At 44.2% G+C, this 21148-nt stretch overlaps 1 protein-coding gene across 1 annotated transcript in view; it reads left to right on the top strand.

Moving 5' to 3' along the window:
* The first annotated feature begins 17784 nt into the window (after positions 1-17784).
* Positions 17785-21148, top strand: part of DDX55 (DEAD-box helicase 55) — a 74647-nt gene continuing 71283 nt past the window's right edge. The window contains exon 1 of the mRNA XM_069215007.1: positions 17785-17998. Coding sequence (XP_069071108.1) covers positions 17891-17998 — 108 coding nt within the window. The 5' untranslated portion in view covers positions 17785-17890. The remainder of the gene's footprint in view (positions 17999-21148) is intronic.

Below are 21148 nucleotides of genomic sequence, written 5' to 3' on the forward strand. Positions count from 1 at the left end.
GCTTTGGACTCCCCAGGATATGGCAGTGGGCAACCCACCCACTGTAGAGACTTGAGAGACTGTGGCTTTGCACTCCCCAGGATGGAACAGTGGGCAAACCACCCACTGTAGAGACTTGAGAGACTGTGGTTTTGCACTCCCCAGGATTGAATAGTGGGCAAACCACCCACTGTAGAGACTTGTGAGACTGTGGCTTTGCACTCCCCAGGATATGGCAGTGGGCAACCCACCCACTGTAGAGACTTGAGAGACTGTGGCTTTGCACTCCCCAGGATGGAACAGTGGGCAAACCACCCACTGTAGAGACTTGAGAGACTGTGGCTTTGCACTCCCCAGGATGGAACAGTAGGCAAACCACCCACTGTATAGACTTGAGAGACTGTGGCCTTGCACTCCCCAGGATTGAACAGTGGGCAAACCACCCACTGTAGAGACTTGTGAGACTGTGGCTTTGCACTCCCCAGGATATGGCAGTGGGCAAGCCACCCACTGTAGAGACTTGAGAGACTGTGGCTTTGCACTCCCCAGGATGGAACAGTGGGCAAACCACTCACTATAGAGACTTGAGAGACTGTGGCTTTGCACTCCCCAGGATGGAATAGTGGGCAAACCACCCACTGTAGAGACTTGAGAGACTGTGGCTTTGCACTCCCCAGGATTGAACAGTGGGCAAACTACCCACTGTAGAGACTTGTGAGACTGTGGCTTTGCACTCCCAGGATATGGCAGTGGGCAAGCCACCCACTGTAGAGACTTGAGAGACTGTGGCTTTGCACTCCGCAGGATGGAACAGTGGGCAAACCACCCACTGTAGAGACTTGAGAGACTGTGGCTTTGCACTCCCCAGGATGGAACAGTGGGCAAACCACCCACTGTAGAGACTTGAGAGACCATGGCTTTGCACTCCCCAGGATTGAACAGTGGGAAAACCACCCACTGTAGATACTTGTGAGACTGTGGCTTTGCACTCCCCAGGATATGGCAGTGGGCAAGCCACCCACTGTAGAGACTTGAGAGACTGTGGCTTTGCACTCCCCAGGATGGAACATGTGGCCCCCTCGTGGATTTGGCGTTGTGCACTCAAGCGGCTGAGGTGCCCCCCTTTTCCCTCCCCCTGAGGTGCCTTGCTCTCTGATGCCCCTGCAGTGTTCTCTCCGTCATGGTCGGGGATCTTGTGTGGGCCTCGCCCATACCATGTGGTCCCAGTGTTCCACGGACTTTCTTAGAGCACTACCTGGACTACTATGCTTGGTATATATTTTGTACATGATGTATATATATATTTCTGCCTACTTGCGTTTAATATATTACAATGGTTATACTCATTTTCTATTGTCTTTGCATTCTTCTAGGGGGTTTAGAGGGGGTAACTGTGATGTATTGATTTGCATTAGTGTGTGTGTTGTAGTGGGTGAGGGTGGGGGTGTTGCGTGTATATGTCCCTGTTTTTTTACTCCCCCCTCCCCTGTGTCGTAGGTGCAGTACTCACCGTGGTCAACGCCTCTGGCGTTCGTGCTCCTGTTAGAGGAGCAGGAAGACTATTGCAGGGAGAATTTGGAGTTCCGGATCCATTGCGTCCTCGTTCCTCATTGGGTATGTAGAGGTGAGCGTTTTTCCTTCGGGATTCCTGTTTCTGCCATGTTTTTATCTACGTTGAATCTGCCCCGGAAAAGGTGGCGGATTGGCCTGTTATAATAGTGTGGGTGGTACATTGTCTCCAGCTGTCTGTTGGCGGTGACCGCCGCGCTGTTTGTTTGTACCGCCGTTGCGGTCGGAGTGTTAAAGTGGCTGTCTTTGTTAGCGGTTTCCGCCACGGTCGTAATTGCAATTTTTTTACCGCCGGCCTGTGGGCGGTCTTACCGCCGCTTTAACACCGACCGCCAGGGTTGTAATGACCACCAGAATGTTCTCGCCTCTCCCTTCCCCCCAAGGGGACTGATACCCCTATAATTGACCCCAATATGCTTTTGTTCTTTACTAAATTTGGAAAGGACTCCAAAAAAGGTGTCAACCGAGCCTCGTCTAACTGTCAAGACAGATTACTTGACTTAGTAGGCCCTTTAACTAGGATTCTGGATCTGGCCGAAGAGGCAAAAATGGAAGGAGAGTACCCGACCCAGACACCCTGTCCAATTCGGCGCAACGCACAAACTGCATGCTGGGCAATGGCAATTCTTATATTTCACAAGAATGGCACAAGAGCCTTCTGGTCAAAATCGATCCCAAATTTAATAGTCTGTCGACCAAGAAGGAGGGTCCCAAAGCTCAAGGTGTCCCGATGACTCTTTCATAAAAGAGAATAGCAAGTACGTGTCCACCTTCACTGCAATTGATAAAGCACAAACTTCCATCAAGAAGATCTTCTCCAACTGGGTTTTTGACAGGGCCAGCAAAAGCAAGGAGCCGTTTTGCCGACCGTTTCGTCCCACGAGGCCAATACCTCAAAAAAGGCTCCTAGAACCAGATCTACCAACAGGATTCGTTTCAAGGGTACAAACCCCAGTTTTACCCCACTGTTCCAGAGGTTTCCGCAACAGATGTTTCTGTACCAGAGGAGAACAACTCTCAGGTAAGAGTTTCCAATTCTGGCCTTCCTCCGGTCAGGGGCAGGTTAACGTTTTTTATAGAAACTTGATTATCTCTAACTTTAGATCCCTGGGTAATTCAAAGGCTATCGCATAGATCTTTACTAGACCCCCGTCCAAGATCAATTGGCCTTTCCTCTAATGTTTTCCAAAGAGCAACACCTATTAGTACAAGAACAAATTAAATCCCTACTCATAAAACAGGCTATAGAACCTATACCCTTCAATCCCCCAGGTTTCCTCAGTACCTTATTTCTCGTTCTAAAACAGAACAAGAAACATCAACCTGTCATAAATCTCAAATCTTTCAACAATTTTGTAGTGTACTGTCACTTCAAAATGGGAACCATTCTTTATCTCAGGGACATCCTACTTCAGAACGACTGGTTAGTCCATCTGGCTCTTCAAGATGCCTATATGACGATTCCCATTCATCAATCTCACAGAAAGTTCCTCCAATTCCAATGGGAAAACTCTTTTTATCAGTTCAAAACTCTTTCTTTTGGGCTGTCCTCAGCCCCTTGGTGTTTCACAAAGATACTAAAACCGGTGGTTGCCCTCCTCAGAAGCCACGGAATAAGACTCATTGTCTATCTGGATGATTTCCTAATCATGGCACAAAACAAGAATCATATTTTACTCCATCTTTCCTTTGGCCGGGATCTGCTATCGAGTCTGTGTTTTCTAATAAACCTAGAAAAATCCTCCCTTGTTCCTTTCCAAAGACTCTAATTCTTAGGTTTTATGAGAGATACCAAAAAAGCTATCCTTCAACTACCCCAGTCAAAGGTGGATCTCATAAACAAGGAGATTCGCCATACACTGTCTCTTCCTCTATCTTCTCTCAGATCAATAGCTCTTTTAGTGGGTCTCCTCTCTTCTTCAATTCAAGCTATTTTTTCCAGTCCTCTTCATTACAGAGCACTTCACAGATTAAAAATCTGCCACCTACGCAAAGGTCTACCTTATTCGAACCCAGTCGCTTTGGACTCAGATTCCATAGAAGAACTCACCTGGTGGCTCACTCATTTAGACATCTGGACTGGGAGAACAATTTTCTCTGCTGTCCCAGATCTTGTCTTAGAGTCAGATGCAAGTCAGACAGGTTTGGGCGCATGATGTGGTCACATCTCGACTGGAGGTACATGGTCCGCACAGGAGTCACTACTGCACATCATTTGTTTGCAGGTTTCTTTGCCATCCAATCCTTTATCAAAGACAAAGTAAAATGTGTAGTTCTTCTTCGCATGGACAACCTTTCTGCGGTAAGGTACTTAAATTGTCTGGGAGATACGAGATCCAAGCTTCTGGCAATTTTAGCCAAAAGTCTTTGGGAATTTTGCCTTCCGAGAAACATTTAGTCAGAGCAGAATACCTTCCTGGCGAATTGAACACCGTGGCGGACTGGTTCTCCAGACATTCATAAGACTCGGGTGACTGGAAGCTTCCTCCTTCAGTCTTCTATCTTCTTTCTTCAGTCTTTGGTACCATGTCAACAGATCTATTTGCTTCACTGATCAATAGCCAACTTCCCTATTGTTTCAGTTGGAAACAAGATCCTTTGGCTATCGCCACGGACACGTTTCTCCAAACATGGCCTCAAACCCTCTTGTCTGCTTTTCCTCCCTTCCTCTTCATTGCCCGCGTTCTGGCTCACGTTCGCAGACATCAATCATCCCTAGTACTCATCATCCCGTTCGGGCAATCTCAACCCTGGTTCCAGACTCTCCTAGAACTAACATTGGATTTCCCACTACTACTCCCTCCCTTTCCCGACCTACTCCTCGATTCGCAGAGACTCAGACACAACCTCATTCTGGACGGTTCCTTATATCTAGTAGCTTGGAGGATTTTGGGTCTTCCTAAAGAACCCCAGGAATCTCGGAAGAGGCTATCCAGTTAATTCAACAATTCTGGGCTCCCAGGACAACAAAGCTCTACAAATCAGCTGGATGGCATGGTATAGCTGGCGTTTGGATAGAGATTCTGATCCCTTTTCGGCAAATGTCACTTTAGTAGTGAACCTTCTAGCTTCCCTTGTTGCCCAGGGCAAAGCTTATAGAGCGATCAATACTTATAGGTCTGCAACATGTCAGAGTGGATGGAAGGCCCATCAGAGAACATCCTTTGATATGCCGTCTTTTAAAGGGAATATGTTTTGCCAAACCTCCTTCTCCTAAATATAGTACCATTTGGGATGTTAATCTAGTTCTACGCCTCTTCCTCTCATGGCCAAACAATGATGAATTATCTCTCAAACATCTTTCTTCAAAATTAACCATGCAGTTGTGTTTGGTTTCTATTAAACGTATATCTGATGTTAAAGCCCTCGATGTATCCTCTTTCCACTATTCATCTTTAGGTGTATATTTTCAAGTTCACAGACATACTCAAACTCACCTAGCAACTGTACACTATCCTTATTTACCGTTGCAATTGCAGTTATGTATTGGTAATTGCTTGAAGTGTTATGTTTCACAAACAGCAAATCTTCGAAGTCATTCCTCTTCCCAACTCCTAATATCCTTCCAGAGACCTTATAAGCCAGTTTCCTCTCCCACTCTAGCTAGATGGGTCATATGGGTTATGTCCCTAGCGGAAATTTCTAATTCTTCCTTTGGAGCCCATTCAGTTTGCGGAGCCATGGCTTCTAGAGCCTTTTGGGCTGGCGCCAATTTACAGGATAGTCTAAGATCTGCAGATTGGTCAAACAAAAATACTTTCAGAACCTTTTATTGTAATTCAGTTTCTAATCCATCTCAAACAGTGATTTCTATGCTTTGAACAAGCATAATATGAGCCTCCGGTCTTGTAATAAAATTGAGATTTTATGGCAAGAAAGGAAGTCCTTATTATGCCTTTCTTTTCTTGTTTATTTAAATAGCAGCACAGTCAAGAAACTACAAATCCCAAAAGGCGAACAACGGTAGCCAATGGGAGACAAAACGTAGTCCAATGAAACCCACCAATCACCAACCAGACAACCCCCCTAGTAGTTATCTTGTCCGTGAACAGCCTTCTCTCTTCTTGCTGCTCACGGCCAAGATAAGTACTTTCATAACTTTTCTCGATATTTTCAGTCACATTGTCATGTTGCTGTAATTCTGTGCATATGCATTACTGAGCACTGCTTTCCCTGACGCGCGCTTTTTTCCCAGCTGGCTCGTAGCCGCATGCTTCATTTTCACTGTTGTGCTTCGCTCGCGCTTTCGATTCCTAATACAACGTTCTCCTCAACTCGCAGTCACCATTTTAGACAACAGTTGAGGCGGACATTATGGGGGTCATTCCGACCCCGGCGGGCGGCGGTCGCCGCCCGCCTGGCGGGAACTGCCATATGGCTGCTCCGCGGTCGAAAGACTGCTGGGGCCATTCCGACCTTCCCGCTGGGCCGGCGGGCGCTAACATTGTTAGCGCCCGCCGGCCCAGCGGGAAGGCGGCCTGCAACATTGAAGCCGGCTCCGAATGGAGCCGGCGGTGTTGCAGGTGTGCGACGGGTGCAGTTGCACCCGTCGCACTTTTCACTGTCTGCTATGCAGACAGTGAAAAGCAGGATGGGGCCCTGTTAGGGGGCCCCTGCACTGCCCATGCCATTGGCATGGGCAGTGCAGGGGCCCCCAGGGTCCCCAGGACACCCGTTCCCGCCATCCTGTTCCTGGTGGTAAAAACCGCCAGAAACAGGGTGGCGGGAAGGGGGTCAGAATCCCCATGGCGGCGCTGCTTGCAGCGCCGCCATGGCGGATTCGCCCAGCCGGGGGAAATCCGGCGGGAAACCGCCGGACCCGGTTTTCTGACTGCGGCTTTACCGCTGCGGTCAGAATGGGCAGGGAAGCACCGCCAGCCTGTTGGTGGTGCTTCCGTCGTCCGCGGCCCTGGCGGTCTTTGACCGCCAGGGTCGGAATGAGGGCCTATGTTTCCTTACCTGCTACTACTTCGTTTGGGCATTTTTCAAGAGTGTTTCTTTGTTTCTGCAACTGTTTCTTCCCTCGTGTGCCCCTCAGACTGCTTCTTCGTTTCTAAAGGAATTTTCCTGCTTCCGGTTACAGGTCACTCCCTTTTCCCTGCCCATAGGCGAGTTGAGCTTCTCTGTGCCTTCAAGCTCACAAATTTAACCCCGTTCTGTACTGCTTTGTTTAAGTCAGCATTTCCTATAGTTTTTACAATGGAGATTGATAGTTCTCCTATCTCTCGCAATTTAGATGAGGAGGAGGAGCCCATTAATGACAATTTGAGTGGCTTTAATCAAGTCTCAGTGGAACAGGCAGTTTCTGCCTCTATGAACAAATTATCAAAAAAGATTGGAAAAATCAGTGTTTAACCTGGTATCTAAGGTGATTTTGGCCCAGTCTGCGGGGGATGGTAGAAAGCGTCCTCTTCCCAAAAATACCTCAAAAGTGGCGCTGTTGGTTGGTGAGAATTCCTCACAGCAGGCGGAGGACGTGGCCCCTCACAGGCCTCCTTTAAGGGAGGGGATTACAAACATAAGAGTATCTACTAAAAGTACTAAGAAGTCCAAACATATATCATCCCCTATAATTATTTCAAAGATACTAGACACTGATGACTACTTGGGTGATGCAGTCTCGGACGCTGGCAAGTCCGATGATGACAATGAGGATCCTCTTGCCTCACCTCCTCCAAAGAAGTCCAAACCTTTATCTTCAGAAGCTTCAAAAACTGTCACGGTTTCTGACTCTCAAGGGGTTCCTATGTTCGAGCCCAACGAAATCCATCACCCTCACTCAACAGAATGGTTTCCAGCAGACCATGTTGGAGAATATGTTGCCTCACGTCTGTGCACTCCTCTGGATAAACAGACTAGGGCAAAATTATGTTCCGAATGTCCTTGACCATCTCTTCACTCTAAACTTTCTCTAACACCTACTATTGACCCTTCACTCCTCACTTTTTTCACTAAATTTGGCTAGGATCCACGCAAAGGAGTAGATAAAGCATGGTCCACATGCCAAGATAAACTCTTGGATGGGGTGGGGCCGTTAACACGCATTTTTGACTTAGCTGAATCAGCTAGGTTGGAACATGCATCTGTTGAACCAGATGAGTTATCTTTATGGGTCCAACGTGCTGTCTGTCTGCTAGGCAATGCTAATGCCGCAATAACGCATGAGCGCAGGAAGGGACTCCTGCTCAAACTGGATCCCGAGTTGGTGAACCTGGCAGTCTCAGATCCAAGTATCAAGGCGGAAGGCCCTCTATTTGGAGACTCCTTTATTAAGGAACTTAGCAAATATGTAGCTACTTTCGCGTCTCTGGATAAAGCTCAACAATCTTTGAAGAAGATGTTTTCTGGTCGGGTTTTCTCCAGGGCCGGCAAATGTAGGAACCACTTTGCCAGCCGCTCATAAAATGCCCAAGGTTCCCATGCCGCTGCCCAATCCTCATTCCAGGAATACAGACCTCAATTTTACCCACAGAGAAATCGTGGATTTCGTAGCAGAGGAAACAGAGGTTCCAGATATACCGCTCAAGCAGGTGAGTCACCCTTCTGGCCTTCCTATTGTAGGAGGTCGACTAAAACGTTTTCTTCCAAAATGGCAGGCGATTACTGCGGATCCATGGGTATTGAACACAGTTCAGGGTTATGTTATAGAACTATATTCAGAACCTTTTCAGGCGACGCGACCCCATCCTCCACAGTTTTCTGCAGAAATTACAAATCTAATTTCGGTGGAGGTCCAAGCTCTTCTTCAAAAACTGGCCATTGTCCCTTGTCGTGTAGATTCTTCAGGTTTTCTCAGTTCGGTATTCCTGGTTCAAAAGAAAAACAAAAAGATGCGTCCGGTTATCAATTTAAAACAATTCAATCACTTTGTTGTTTATCGCCATTTCAAAATGGAGACTATCTTACACCTCAGAGATTCTCTCTTACAGGGAGACTGGATGGTTTGTTTGGATCTTCAGGATGCGTATCTCACCGTACCCATTCATCCTCAATCAAGGAGGTTCTTACAATTCCAATGGCTAAACCAGACTTTTAATTTTTCCCTCTTCCCTTTGGGCTATCTTCAGCTCCATGGTGTTTTACAAAACTCATGAAACCGGTGGTAGCTTTTCTCAGAGCTCAGGGAATCAGACTGATCATTTACTTGCGCGACATTCTGATTATGAATCAGAATCTTCCTTCCCTTCAATCTCAGGTCCATTTAACTTGTTCGCTCCTTTCAGACCTCGGGTTCATCATCAATCAAGAAAAATCTGCCTTAATTCCAGTACAGCAAATAGAATTTCTAGGTTTCCTCGTAGACTCCGTCTCCGCTACTCTTCAATTGCCCTCAGCAAAAGTAAAGTCTATCACATCTGAAATCCTTCCTATTTTGTGCACAGCTCGGTTTTCTCTCAAAGCTTTAGCAAGGATAGTCGGTCTTCTCTCCTCTTCGATTCAAGCTATTTTTCCAGGCCCTCTTCATTATTGGGCTCTTCGAAGACTCAAGATTTGGCAAAAAAGGTCTTGCTTATTTAGACGTTATTTCCCTAGATCAAGAATCTCAAATAGAGTTACAATGGTAGATAGACCATTTGGACGCCTAGAATGGCAGAACAATTTTTGCATCAGCCCCAGATCTTGTATTGGAATCGCACGCAAGTCTTTCGGTTTGGGGTGCCCAGTGTGGCCCGATTTCGACTGAAGGTACATGGTCACTAGAGGAGTCCAGGTTGTATATCAATTGTTTAGAGATGCTTGCCAGCTCCTTTGCAATCAAAAGCCTCGCAAAAGATATAGGCCCTCATAATGACACTGGTGGTAAATGCAGCCTACCGCCACGGTGATGGCCACCAACATACCATCGCCGTGGCTACCAGCCGCCCACCCGCATTATGACCATAGACGGAATTCCGCCAGAAGGCTGGCGGAATACTGTCTACGGTCATGGCGGCAGACGGAGGTAAGGTGGCACTGCTGCCAGCAGCAGTGCCACACCAGCAAAAGACCGCCTACCGTATAATGAGCCATGATACGGCCTGGCGGTGTTTTGCTGGCAGACGCTGCTGCTGGCAGCAGCGCCACGTCCGTCTCCTGCCAGAGGACCCCTTGCAAGCAGGTAAGTCGGGTTCTCTGACAGGAGAGGTGGCGGGGGTGGTGTGTGCATGTGTGGGGGTGTTGTGGGGGGGTTGTGTGTCTGTTTTTGTATGCGCGCATACGGGTGTGAGTCGCGTTGAATGCGTGCGTGAATGAGTGAATGTGAGTGTACATGTATGTTGTGTGTTGTGAATGCATGTATGCAACAATTTCTGTTAGTGTGTGTTGCGGTGTGTGGGTATGTATGTGTGCATGCATGGTTAATGTGGGTATTCATGTGTGTATGAGTGTGCATGTGTGCGCGTGTGGGTGTGTAAATGTGTTTGGTGGGTGAGGGAGGGGGAGGGTGGGGGAGTACTCTGGGGAGGGGGAGGGGTGCGGGGGAGACCCCTATCAATGCCAGGGAAGGTATTCCCTGGCACTGATAGTGCCTACAGCCATGGTTTTCGTGGCGGTACCCTTGCCACAAAAACCATGGTGGTAGGCGGGGTCATAATCCCAATGGTGGGATTGTGACGGCCGCCTACCTGGAGACTGAAGTCTCCAGCCCAGCGGCCATTACCACCCTGGCGGACGGAGTGGTACATTGGCGGTTTGGCTTGAGCCAAACCGTTAATGTCATAATTTGGAAAAAGGTACTGCCAGCCTGTTGGCAGTACCTTTCCGCAAATTACCGCCATCTGTCAGGGTTGTAATGAGTCTGTTGTTCTATCCTTCTCAGGATGGACAACATTTCGGCGGTCCGTTACATCAACCATTTGGGAGGCACAAAATCCAAACCTTTGGCGGATCTTGTGAAGAGTTTCTGGGATTTCTGCCTCCAAAACAGAATCTCTGTACATGCTGAGTATTTACCGGGCAACCTTAACGCAGTGGCCGATTGGCACTCTCGTCATTTCCAAGACTCGAGCGATTGGAAGCTCCATCCGACATATTCAACTCTATTCATCGCAAATGGGGTCCTTTCCAAATAGATCTTTTTGCTTCTCGTCTCAATGCCCAACTTCCCCAATTCTTCAGTTGGCACCCAGATCCATTAGCCTTGGCATCCGATGCTTTTTCGAGGATTGGTCAACCTCTCTCAATTATGCTTTCCCTCCGTTCATTATGATCAGCAGATTATTGGCCCAGGTAAGAAGACAAGGAGCAGTACTGATTCGCGTAGCCCCTTTCTGGCAATCTCAGGTGTTGTTCCCCACTCTTTTGGAACTCTCAATAGAATCCCCATTTCTTCTTTCTTCATTCCCACATCATCTTTCAGATACGCGAGGTCTTCTACACAGCCTGATTACCGTCAATCTTCTTACTCTCTCAGCTTGGAAAATCTCAGGGATTCCCATTCAATCCCACCTATTTTGACAGAAGCTTCAAATTTCATTAACCAATCATGGGCTCCAGGAACAAAAAAGGCAAACAGATCCACATGGTCCTTATGGGATAGATGGTGCATGGGAAAACATATTGATTCCTTTTCAGCGGATGTAACCTCTATAGTTAATTTCCTGGTTGAAGAAGCTAGCAAAGGTAAAATTTATCGCACCATTAACTTATATAGGTCTGCTATTTCCTCTTCCCATCCTTACATCAACGGAAAACCAGTTGGAGAACACCCTTTAATCTGCTGTGTATTAAAGGGAGCAACATTTTGTAATCCTCATTTACCAAAGTATAGTTGTGTGTGGGATGTTAATCTAGTACTAAACCTCTTTTTATCATGGCCTGATAATACAGTTCTTTCAGTGAAGATGTTGTCTGCAAAACTTACTATGTTGTTTTGCCTGGTTTCTATCAAATGGCTTTCTGATGTTAAAGCACTCGATGTTACTGCTCACCAATTTACTCCTTCAGGTGTTTTATTTACAGTTCATAGATGTACCAAAACTAATTTGTCTACAGTGTTTTATCCCTGTTTCCCTGACCATCCTAAGTTATGTGTAGACCAATGCTTAAAGCTTTATGAACAAAAGACAGTCGATTTGAGATCATCCTCAGCATTCCAAATGCTCATTTCCTTTAGGGAACCTTTTAAGCCGGTTTCATCTCCTACCCTCGCTTGTTGGGTTAAGTAGGTTATGCCCTTAGTGGGCATTGATACTTCCTCTTTTGGAGTACATTCGTCAAGAGGAGCTATGCCTTGTAAGGCATTTTGGGTTGGTTCTCGGCTGGAGGATATTTTCAGATCAACTGACTCGTCGAATGATAATGTTTTTAAAGCATTTTATTGCAAACCTGTACAACATGCTTCTTTTATGGTGATTAATTTGCTTTAAACAAGCATAATAAGAGCCTCCATTCTTTCCATAAAATGTAGATTTTCCTAGTACGTTATGAAGGAAATTCTTAATTTTGTTAAAGAAACGGAGGCGAGTACTATCCCACCTCATTGTACTTACTTTATGTTTTTGTCCCTCCCTAACAGCATCATCTACTACGGCACAATCTTCATCTCAAGGATAACATCCTTCTTCGTTTCCAGAGACGGATTTATACGCCTTCTTCTGATTGCCTCCTTAACTCTGTTCCAGAACCTGTTGCTACCTTTCAAAGTCTACATAAAGATGTGACCTTTTTCCAAGACCTTTTTTTCGGTCCTAATGGCTTGTTGTATCATTTTATGTATTGTTCCTATGTTCCTTACCTTTTGATCACTCGCACATGAAAAGAGGGCTGTTCAAGGACAAGATAACTAGTAGGGGAGTTGTCTGGTTGGTGATTGGTGGGTTTCATTGGACTACGTTTTGTTTCCCATTGGCTACCATTGTTCGCCTTTTGGGATTTGTAGGTTCTTGACTGCGCTGCTGTTTAAATAAACAAGAAAAGAAAGGCATAATACTCGCCTCTGTATCTTTAATAAAATTAAGAATTTCCTTCATAACTTACTAGGAAAATCTACATTTTCCTAACCTTGGTGTCTGAAAGGCTAGATTTTATTAAAGACACAGAGGCAAGTATTATCCCACCAGATCTTTTCTAACCCGCCCTTCTTTCTTATCACTGTAGTTCCATTGCCTTCAACTAGCTCATCTGCTACCATCTGATGCAAGAACCTCATCTCATCTTCAAGATCCGCCTAGCCGGACGTTTTCCTTGGATCCACCAGGACTAGCTTCCCTCTCCGTCCTTTTTATGGACACTTTCAAAGACTTGTTGTTGGCATTATTGACTGTTTTTTTTCTTCATTTTTTCTTCCTTTGGCTCATATTGACTGTCTCTTGCAAGGAAAGAGGACTTGTTGCTTCTAGTCAAGAGAGATGTACCCATGCTCGAGGTGAGATTGGTCTTCCCTTCATGATGTAATATTGTAGTTTTTTCTTCCCAGGGTTTCTGGGTGTTGTTTTTTTGGCTGCTGTTGAATTAAAGCAAGAAAAGAAAGCATAACACTTGCCTCCGTGTCTTTAATAAAATCTATCCTTTCAGACGCCAAGGCTAGGAAAATCTCAATTTAATGTCCAGACCGGAGGCTCATATTATGTTTACTTTTCCTGCTTTAATTTCAATAGCAGCAGCAGTCAAGAATATTAACCAATCCCAGATGGTTAGCAGAACAAGCTACCAATGGGAAATAAAGATTTACAACAGGCCAATCAGAACGCGATGCACATAAAGAAATACCAAACTTGACTGCAAGCAGCCCTCTTTTCTTGCTGCTCGCAGTTAAGATAAGCATATCTTTATTGCGTTCCATACATTCATAACGTTCTACTATTTAATTGTTTAATATTTTAATTGTTTTACTGCGCGTTTACAGCGTTCTTAAGGTTTTCTCCCTCAGTGTTTATTGCCTCACCCTAACCCCCTTTTCTCCTCTACGATTGACGCAACTGTTTGCCTCGTGCTTATCGCGCTCTTTGCCGTTTCTGAAACTCTCCTCAGGACGGTCCAGTGCGCTTCATTTAAGCTGAAGCTTTGCTTATCTCCCCTTTCAGCGCATTGGCCTCCATTATTTAATTACTCACGTTGGTCCAGTGCGCTGCTATTTTTAGCCTTTCCCCCACACTCTGCCTCACGTTGCTATAACTTCCTGGAGGCGCGGCCTTGCTCTGCCTGACGTTCTGGTTGGCAAGGAGGTTTTCTTCTCTACACTCCCCTTTCCTGGGTTCCTCCCTCTTTAAAATTAACCCTGTTTTTACCAGTGAAAATTATTTTCTTCCTTTAAAATTGATTTTTCCTCCTTTTTTGAAGAAGATAATGATAATAATTAAGTTTTCTCAGAAAACTTGAATAAATTTATACAATCCTCAGTGGCAAAGGCTGTTTCTGCCTCCATGTCAAGAATTTCTAAACTATTAGAAAATACTTTTTCATCCTGTCTGTCACAATCACAAATGGCCCTGTCTGCGGGGAAAAGCAGAAAGCGCAAAGCCACGGAGGCTTCTAATGATATCCAGACTAATGTTTCTGCGCTTTCGTACAGTGAGTCTACCTCACACAGGACGGAGGACAACGTTCCTCACAGGCCTCCTAACAAGGAGGGGAAAAGCTCTATGGGTACTAAGAGTAAAGCAAAATCTAAACATATACTCTCAACCCATAAGATTGTGATTAATAAAATAAAAGATACCGATGACGACATGGATGATTTAGATTCCGACAAAGACTTGGATAATATCAGTAATTCTGATTTTTAGATTGGTCCTCCTACCAAAAAGGTTAAATCAGCGTCAGGAGACCTTAATTCCTCTACTCCTCTTCTAGATGCTGATGGGATGCCTATGTTCGATCCCCAATTAATTCACCATCCTAATTCCACAGAGTGGCTGCCATCAGACCATGTACAAATTACATCACAGCTAAACTACGCCTCCCTCTTGATAAACAAGTGCGCGCTAAACTTAGATCCGAATGCCCTAGACCTTCTCTACCTCTCCACATTACTTCTGCCCCTTTCATCGATACCTCCATGATAACCTTTTTCTACAAGTTTGGAAAAGACCTGCGCAAAGGGGTTGATCTGTTTTAACCCCGTCCCAAACCATAGAATTTGTAGGATTTCTAGTAAATTCCCCTCAAGGCACCCTTCAACTCCCAGATTCAAAAATAAAATCCATCAAATCAGAAATAATCCAATCTTTACGGCAGACTTCTCTCTCCCTACGGTCTCTTGCAAGGATTGTAGGTCTTCTTTCTTCCTCGATTCAAGCAATCTTCCCGGGTCCCCTTCATTATCGAGCTCTCCAAAGAATAAAAATTCAACACCTGCGCAAGGGTCTTGCTTATTCAGATTCCATCCTCCTCAATCAAGAATCCCGTACAGAACTTCAATGGTGGTTAGACCATCTGGAAGCCTGGGACGGAAGGACTATCTTTGCATCAGCCCTAGATCTTGTCTTAGAATCTGATGCAAGCCTAACAGGTTGGGGCGCAAGATGTGGTCAAATATCGACTGGAGGCACATGGTCTCCTCAGGAGTCTTCATTGCACATCAATTGTTTAGAGATGCTTGCAGGCTCCTTTGCGATCAGAAGCTTCACCAAAAACAAAGCACAATGCTCGGTCCTTCTCCGCATGGACAACCTCACAGCTGTCAGATACATAAATCATCTTCGCGGTACCAGATCCAAACCTCTAGCCGAATTAACCAAAAGCTTCTGGGAATTCTGCCTTCATCGCAAAATCTCAGTTCAAGCAGAATATCTGCCAGTTTCTCTCAATTCAGTTGCAGATTAGTACTCTCGTCATCTCTCAGATTACAGCGACCGGAAACTTCATTCTTCCATCTTCAATCTGATTTACCGCAAATGGGGCCCCTTCCAAATAGATCTCTTTGCGTCTCGCCTAAATACTCAAGTTTCTCAATTCTTCAGTTGGAGACCGGATCCCCAAGCTCTTGCAACAAATGCTTTCCTCCAAGATTGGTCAAATGCAACAAATAATGCCTTCCCTCCTTTCATCATGATCAACAGAGTGCTTGCACAAATACATCACCAAAAGGCCACGGTAGTCTTAATAGTCCCATTTTGGCAGTCCCAAGTCTGGTTCCCTCCCCTTCTTGAATTATCAATAGACTTCCTGGTCCTTCTTCCCTCCTTTCCATCGATACTTCTCAACACCCAAGATCTTCCACACGATCTGATCCTCAACTAATCCCTTCTTCTCTTATCCAGGAACTTCGTTCGACGCTTCAGCCTATATCAACAATTCCTGGGCCACGGTACATCTAAAGCTTACAAGTCTGCTTAGTCAATCTGGTCCAGCTGATGTATGGGAAAATCTTGTAATCCCTTTTCAGCATATGTAAGCTTAATAGCTAATTTTCTCGGTTCTCGGTTCTCAAGCTAGCTTTGGTAAATCCTACTGGACTAGCAACCTTTATCGTTCAACTACCTCTCTTCATCATCCCTTCATTAACGGTAAACCAGTTGGAGAACATCCTCTCATTTGCCGGCTGTTAAAGGAAGTAAAATTTTACAATCCTCCTATACCCATATAAACCGTTTTGTGGGACGTTAACCTTGTTTTACAAATGTTCTTATCTTGGCAAGATAATGAGCTGTTGTCTCTCAAAATGCTTTATGCTAAGTTGACAATGTTATTGTGTTTAGTCTCTATCAAACGTCTTTCTGATGTCAGAGCTCTGGATGTTTCTGCTCGACATTTTACCCCTACTGGTGTCCTGTTTAATGTTTCTAGACGTACAAAAAACAATATCTCCTCTGTGTTTTACCCTTTCTTTCCCAATCATCCTAAACTATGTGTGGGTAACTGTCTGAAAATGTATGAACAAAATACTATTAATCTCAGAACGTCTTCGGCCACCCAACTTTTAATTTCCTTTAGGAAACCCTTTAAACCAGTTTCTTACCCCACCTTGGCTCGTTGGGTCGAATGGATTATGTCCCTTGTGGGAATTGATATCTCCAAATTTGGAGCCCATTCTTCCCGAGGTGCTATGGCGTCCAAAGCCTTTTGGGCTGGTTCCCTCTTGGAAGACATTCTGAGATCAGCAGATTGGTCAAATGATTCTACCTTTCGTACTTTCTATTGTAAACCTATTACTACTGCATCTTTAGTGGTAATTGATATGCTTTAAACAAGCATAATAGGAGCCTCCGGTCTTGACATAAAATGTTGCTTTTCCAAATAATTTATGATGGAAAGTCTTAATTTTATTAACAACACGGAGGCGAGTATTATCCCACCACTCATTCACTATAATTTTGTTTCTTCTTCCCTCCCTTTGGTCTCTACAAACACTTCAGCGACTACATCAGGATAGAACCATGTGCTCATCTTCCTTCATGGGTCAGAAATGTACTCCCTCCAGCGCCAACTATGGATCATTACCATCCTTCTCTCCTCAAGCCGGACTCTACTTTTGTTTTGGATTGGTTCCAAAAAGTGTTTTCTCAAATTTTAGCTCTTTGTATAATTGCTTGTATTTTTCCATTGTTTAAATCTTACTAATGACTTTCTCGCAGAAGAAAAGAGGGTTGCTTGCAGTCAGGTTTGGTATTTCTTTATGTGCATTGCGTTCTGATTGGCCTGTTGTAAATCTTTATTTCCCATTGGTAGCTTGTTCTGCTAACCATCTGAGATTAGTTAATATTCTTGACTGCAGCTGCTATTGAGATGAATGCAGGAAAAGTAAGCATAATACTCACCTTTGTGTCTTTAATAAAATTAAGACTTTCCATCATAAATTATTTGGAAAATCTACATTGTAAGTCACACATTACATGCAACTTCAGCACTTCAGTTAAAACAGTAGAAAATGCTAGGTCCCAAAGTCCCTGCTCAGTTTATTTTCTGATTTTTAAGCTAGGTAATGCTAACGCCCCCTTTCAAAGATTGTCACCGTATGAAAGGCCACAAAAAGGACCTCGATGCTTAAGATTCACGTTTACGTGCTAATGAAACATCCGTCTTAGAATATAAGTTGCTGCATTTTGCTGTTGTATCCGAGTTAATACATTCCTAGTTCCACAAAGAAAAGGTAAACTATACTGATGTCTACTATGGAAATAATACTAGCGAATATATTCATGCATAAAACAACAAAAATCGTTCTCCGTACTATTCAATAAGCCATTTCAGCTTCGATCTTTGTAAGGATTCCTACCTTTAAGAACATAACGAAACACTCTAAGATGGCCGCCGTATTTTCTACTTTGTCGTGGGGGGGGGGGGGCGGGGCTGGGCTGGAATGTTAGTCTGTCTTCTATGTTGATAACACACTCGGAAGGTGGCAGCGTGTGTTTCTCATCGGGGGGAGACAGAAGTGTAGCTCGCGTGCAGCATAGGCACAGGAGAGCTGTACGGAGTGGAGATGGAGTCTGTGACTGAAGGCAGCTGGCAGAGCCTCCCTGTGAAACTGCACCAGGAGGTGCTGCAGAGCCTGGCGGATCTGGGTTTCACACATATGACCCCAGTACAGGTATATGGATTGTATTTGCAAATCTGTCTGATAGTGAACTGTGCACTTTGTTTTCAGAATCTCTGCCACTGAAGAAACTGGCAACAAGCACAAATGCAGCAGTAAATCTGTTTTTGTTTGATTTAAACTGTCATCTAGAAATGTAAAATATTTGGATGGCACCTGCTGCCAAGATCTTTTTGTATCTAGCTATTAATACTGGTTGGATAATTCTGGCGATTAACGTAATTGCTGGAGAGTTCTGAGTGCAGTTTTGTTATTGGTTTCACTTATAACATGAAAACAGTCGTTAAGAGGATGCTTGCTGCAAACCACAGTGTGTAACATGCAGGTCACAGGTTTGTATTTTGTCTAACTAGCTAACGGAATCTCACCTTTTGTTGTAGAGATCCGTGTGTTACGTGCATGTCACAAGTTACAGTACAGCTAAATGAGTAAAGAACTGGCATCAGAAAGCTACATGCAAACTGCAATGCATAGGTTTGAAACCCTATACTTTTTGTTTTCAATCTTTCTTTATTCTATGAGCGCTCTTCATAGTTCCTTTGCATAGTAATACGTTCTTATACGTAAGTGCTATATAATGATTATTGGTGTTACTCATACTCATTTACACAGATCCATCACATCCTTTTTACTGCACCTGCATATCTCTTACATATAGAGCTTGGAAAAGCCAAACACCTACCTTCAAGTCATAGTTTATCTCATATCTACTTGTGCAGTGACAAGCTGAGTGTCCTTGTTTCGTCAATTGCAATGTCATCAATATATTAGGCTCCAACCAGCTCCTAGTTAGGATGAGCACCCGACTCTTGTAGGTGTGCAGAGTTTGGCTTCGAGCCTCCATCTAGGTTAGGAGTTTGATAGGCACGCCCCACTAAATAACATACGATACCTATAAAGAAGAATACGACTTTTGTTGCCACGAAGTATTATCAGTTACAACTGTGATTTAGAGTAGTCCTGGAACTAGAGGTAGAGGAGGTGCAGCATCACTCCCAGATAACATTGAAAGAACTCAAACGTGAAATTAGCAAATAAAGAAGCCATTTACATATTTTCTTCTTTCAGCTGTATTTGTTGTATTTTCAGAGACGGGCTATTAAATACTCGGTAATTCTTCAGATAAACTTCTGCTAATTATTTTACCATGGAAGCCTGTTTTATTTTCCTTTCTTTGACTAGTAAGTGAGTGCATTTTGTAATTCTGATTTGATTTAGTTACCCTGTGGGTACAGAACTGTGTGAACCAAGAAGGCTACTTCAGCATGGTAGAGAGTCCCATATTTATATATATATATATATATATTTAAAATACTTGTTTGCTTTACAAACAAAACTTAACAAATAATTCCAGCTACCCCCACGATATACTCCGCATTCACTCTTAAACCTTAAGTATTGTCAAGACACATTTCATTTGATTACTGTGATGCCCAAATGGTTTAATTAACCCTGATGTACTTACTACCTCCTTTTAATTACATCGCACGTTTATTTACGATAAACACAACTGCAGACTCGAAATACATTTTGCTTGATGCAGTAGGCAAGTGAAATGCATTATTGACATACAGTGCCATTATCTTTCATCGTACATATTGCCACCTATTTGGAGAGCCTCACAAAAATTGTAGAACACAGTATCCCCACATCTTACTTTTGGGACAGTTTGTATACATTTCGAGCTTAACAGTAAAACCTCTTGTAAGATGCAGTTTTATTTTGGTACCGTAAATGCATCAAAGCATGAAAAGTGATTTGCAAAAGTAGAGGATTGGAAACATTGTGCCCTGTTGACATAAAGCAGTTAGACAACTCTAGACATTGGGCATGAAATGGCGTTAGCCAACAAGCTAGACTTCATTGGAACCTGCCACAGACACAACATCTTATATGCGTGGTCATGGCCCATAGTCTGAGAAGCACACATCCATTGTACAGTATTTAGGGTTATTATCCTACTGCAGATTGCACCATGGTTCGTTGTTAGGTTGAGCATAGCAGTGCGCAAGCGCTGCTTTTGGACTGGTGTAATCTATTATGTGGACTTTAGCCATGCCCATCTCATGCCCATCGCTTTCATTCGTTCCTGGGCCTGCCTTTCAAAAATCCCTTGATGTTGTTGGTAAGTGCTTTATGTTTGTCCCGCCTTGAGGCAGTTTTGTTACTGCCTTGGATCCCTACCCAGTTACATGGATTATTACACGATCGTGAAGGTACCTTAAAGTGGCACACTATTTTTAATTTTGCCTCGCAGCTTTGCTCGTGGTGGTGTGTTTTCTCTTTGTCTTCCTTGGTTTCGGGTATTTTGCTGTTTCTTTGCGATGTTTGCGGGGTCTTTTTTATTTTATTTTTTGGCGTTTTATGTAGCGCGGACACAACACAAAGGTATTACAGCGCTTTACATTAGCAGTGGTTACTTTACACAAGAACACATTCATTTTGTGTAGCAAGGTTAAGATTAAGTGACTTGCCCCAAATCACTGGATGTTGAGTCAGTGCCAAGACTTAAACCATGTTCCCCAGCTCCAAAGTCCGCAGCTCTGGCCATTATGCCACATCCTCACCCCTAAGGTTCTTTGTCTCGTGCGTGTTGGGGAAGTCTGGGAATAACTTGTTTTTTTTAGGTTAAGCGCGCAAGCATTCTGGCTTGTTGTAATCTATCTGTGGGCTTTTAACCACACCCACCGCATGCCCATCACTATCCTTCGTTCATGGGCTTGCCTTTCAAAAATCCTTTGTTATCATTGGTAAACGCTTTAGATTTGTCCCTCCTTGGGGCAGTTTTATTACCACCTTGGCCATCGACCCTGTTACATGGATAATTGCACAGTTGCGGACACGTTTGACTGTGAGCGAACTTCTTTTTCCTTTTGTATCTCTTCTTTGCGCTCATGGCGGCTGTTGCACTTTGAATCGGCTTGCTTGTGTCAACTGTTTTACTTTTCGTTTTCAATTTATGTGGCAAGAAAAATCCAGTTAGGAATTTACAATGCTAATAGCTCTAACTGGAGCACACACAATACCTATTACATTGCAAATGCTTGTTTTATAAAGTGCTTGGTAATACAGGTTCTGCCATTTCATAACTCTGCAAATCAGGTGCCATGCTTAACAAAATCACTATAATGTAGATTTTCCTAG

Source organism: Pleurodeles waltl, chromosome 11, assembly GCF_031143425.1.
Source record: "Pleurodeles waltl isolate 20211129_DDA chromosome 11, aPleWal1.hap1.20221129, whole genome shotgun sequence".
NCBI lineage: Eukaryota > Metazoa > Chordata > Amphibia > Caudata > Salamandridae > Pleurodeles > Pleurodeles waltl.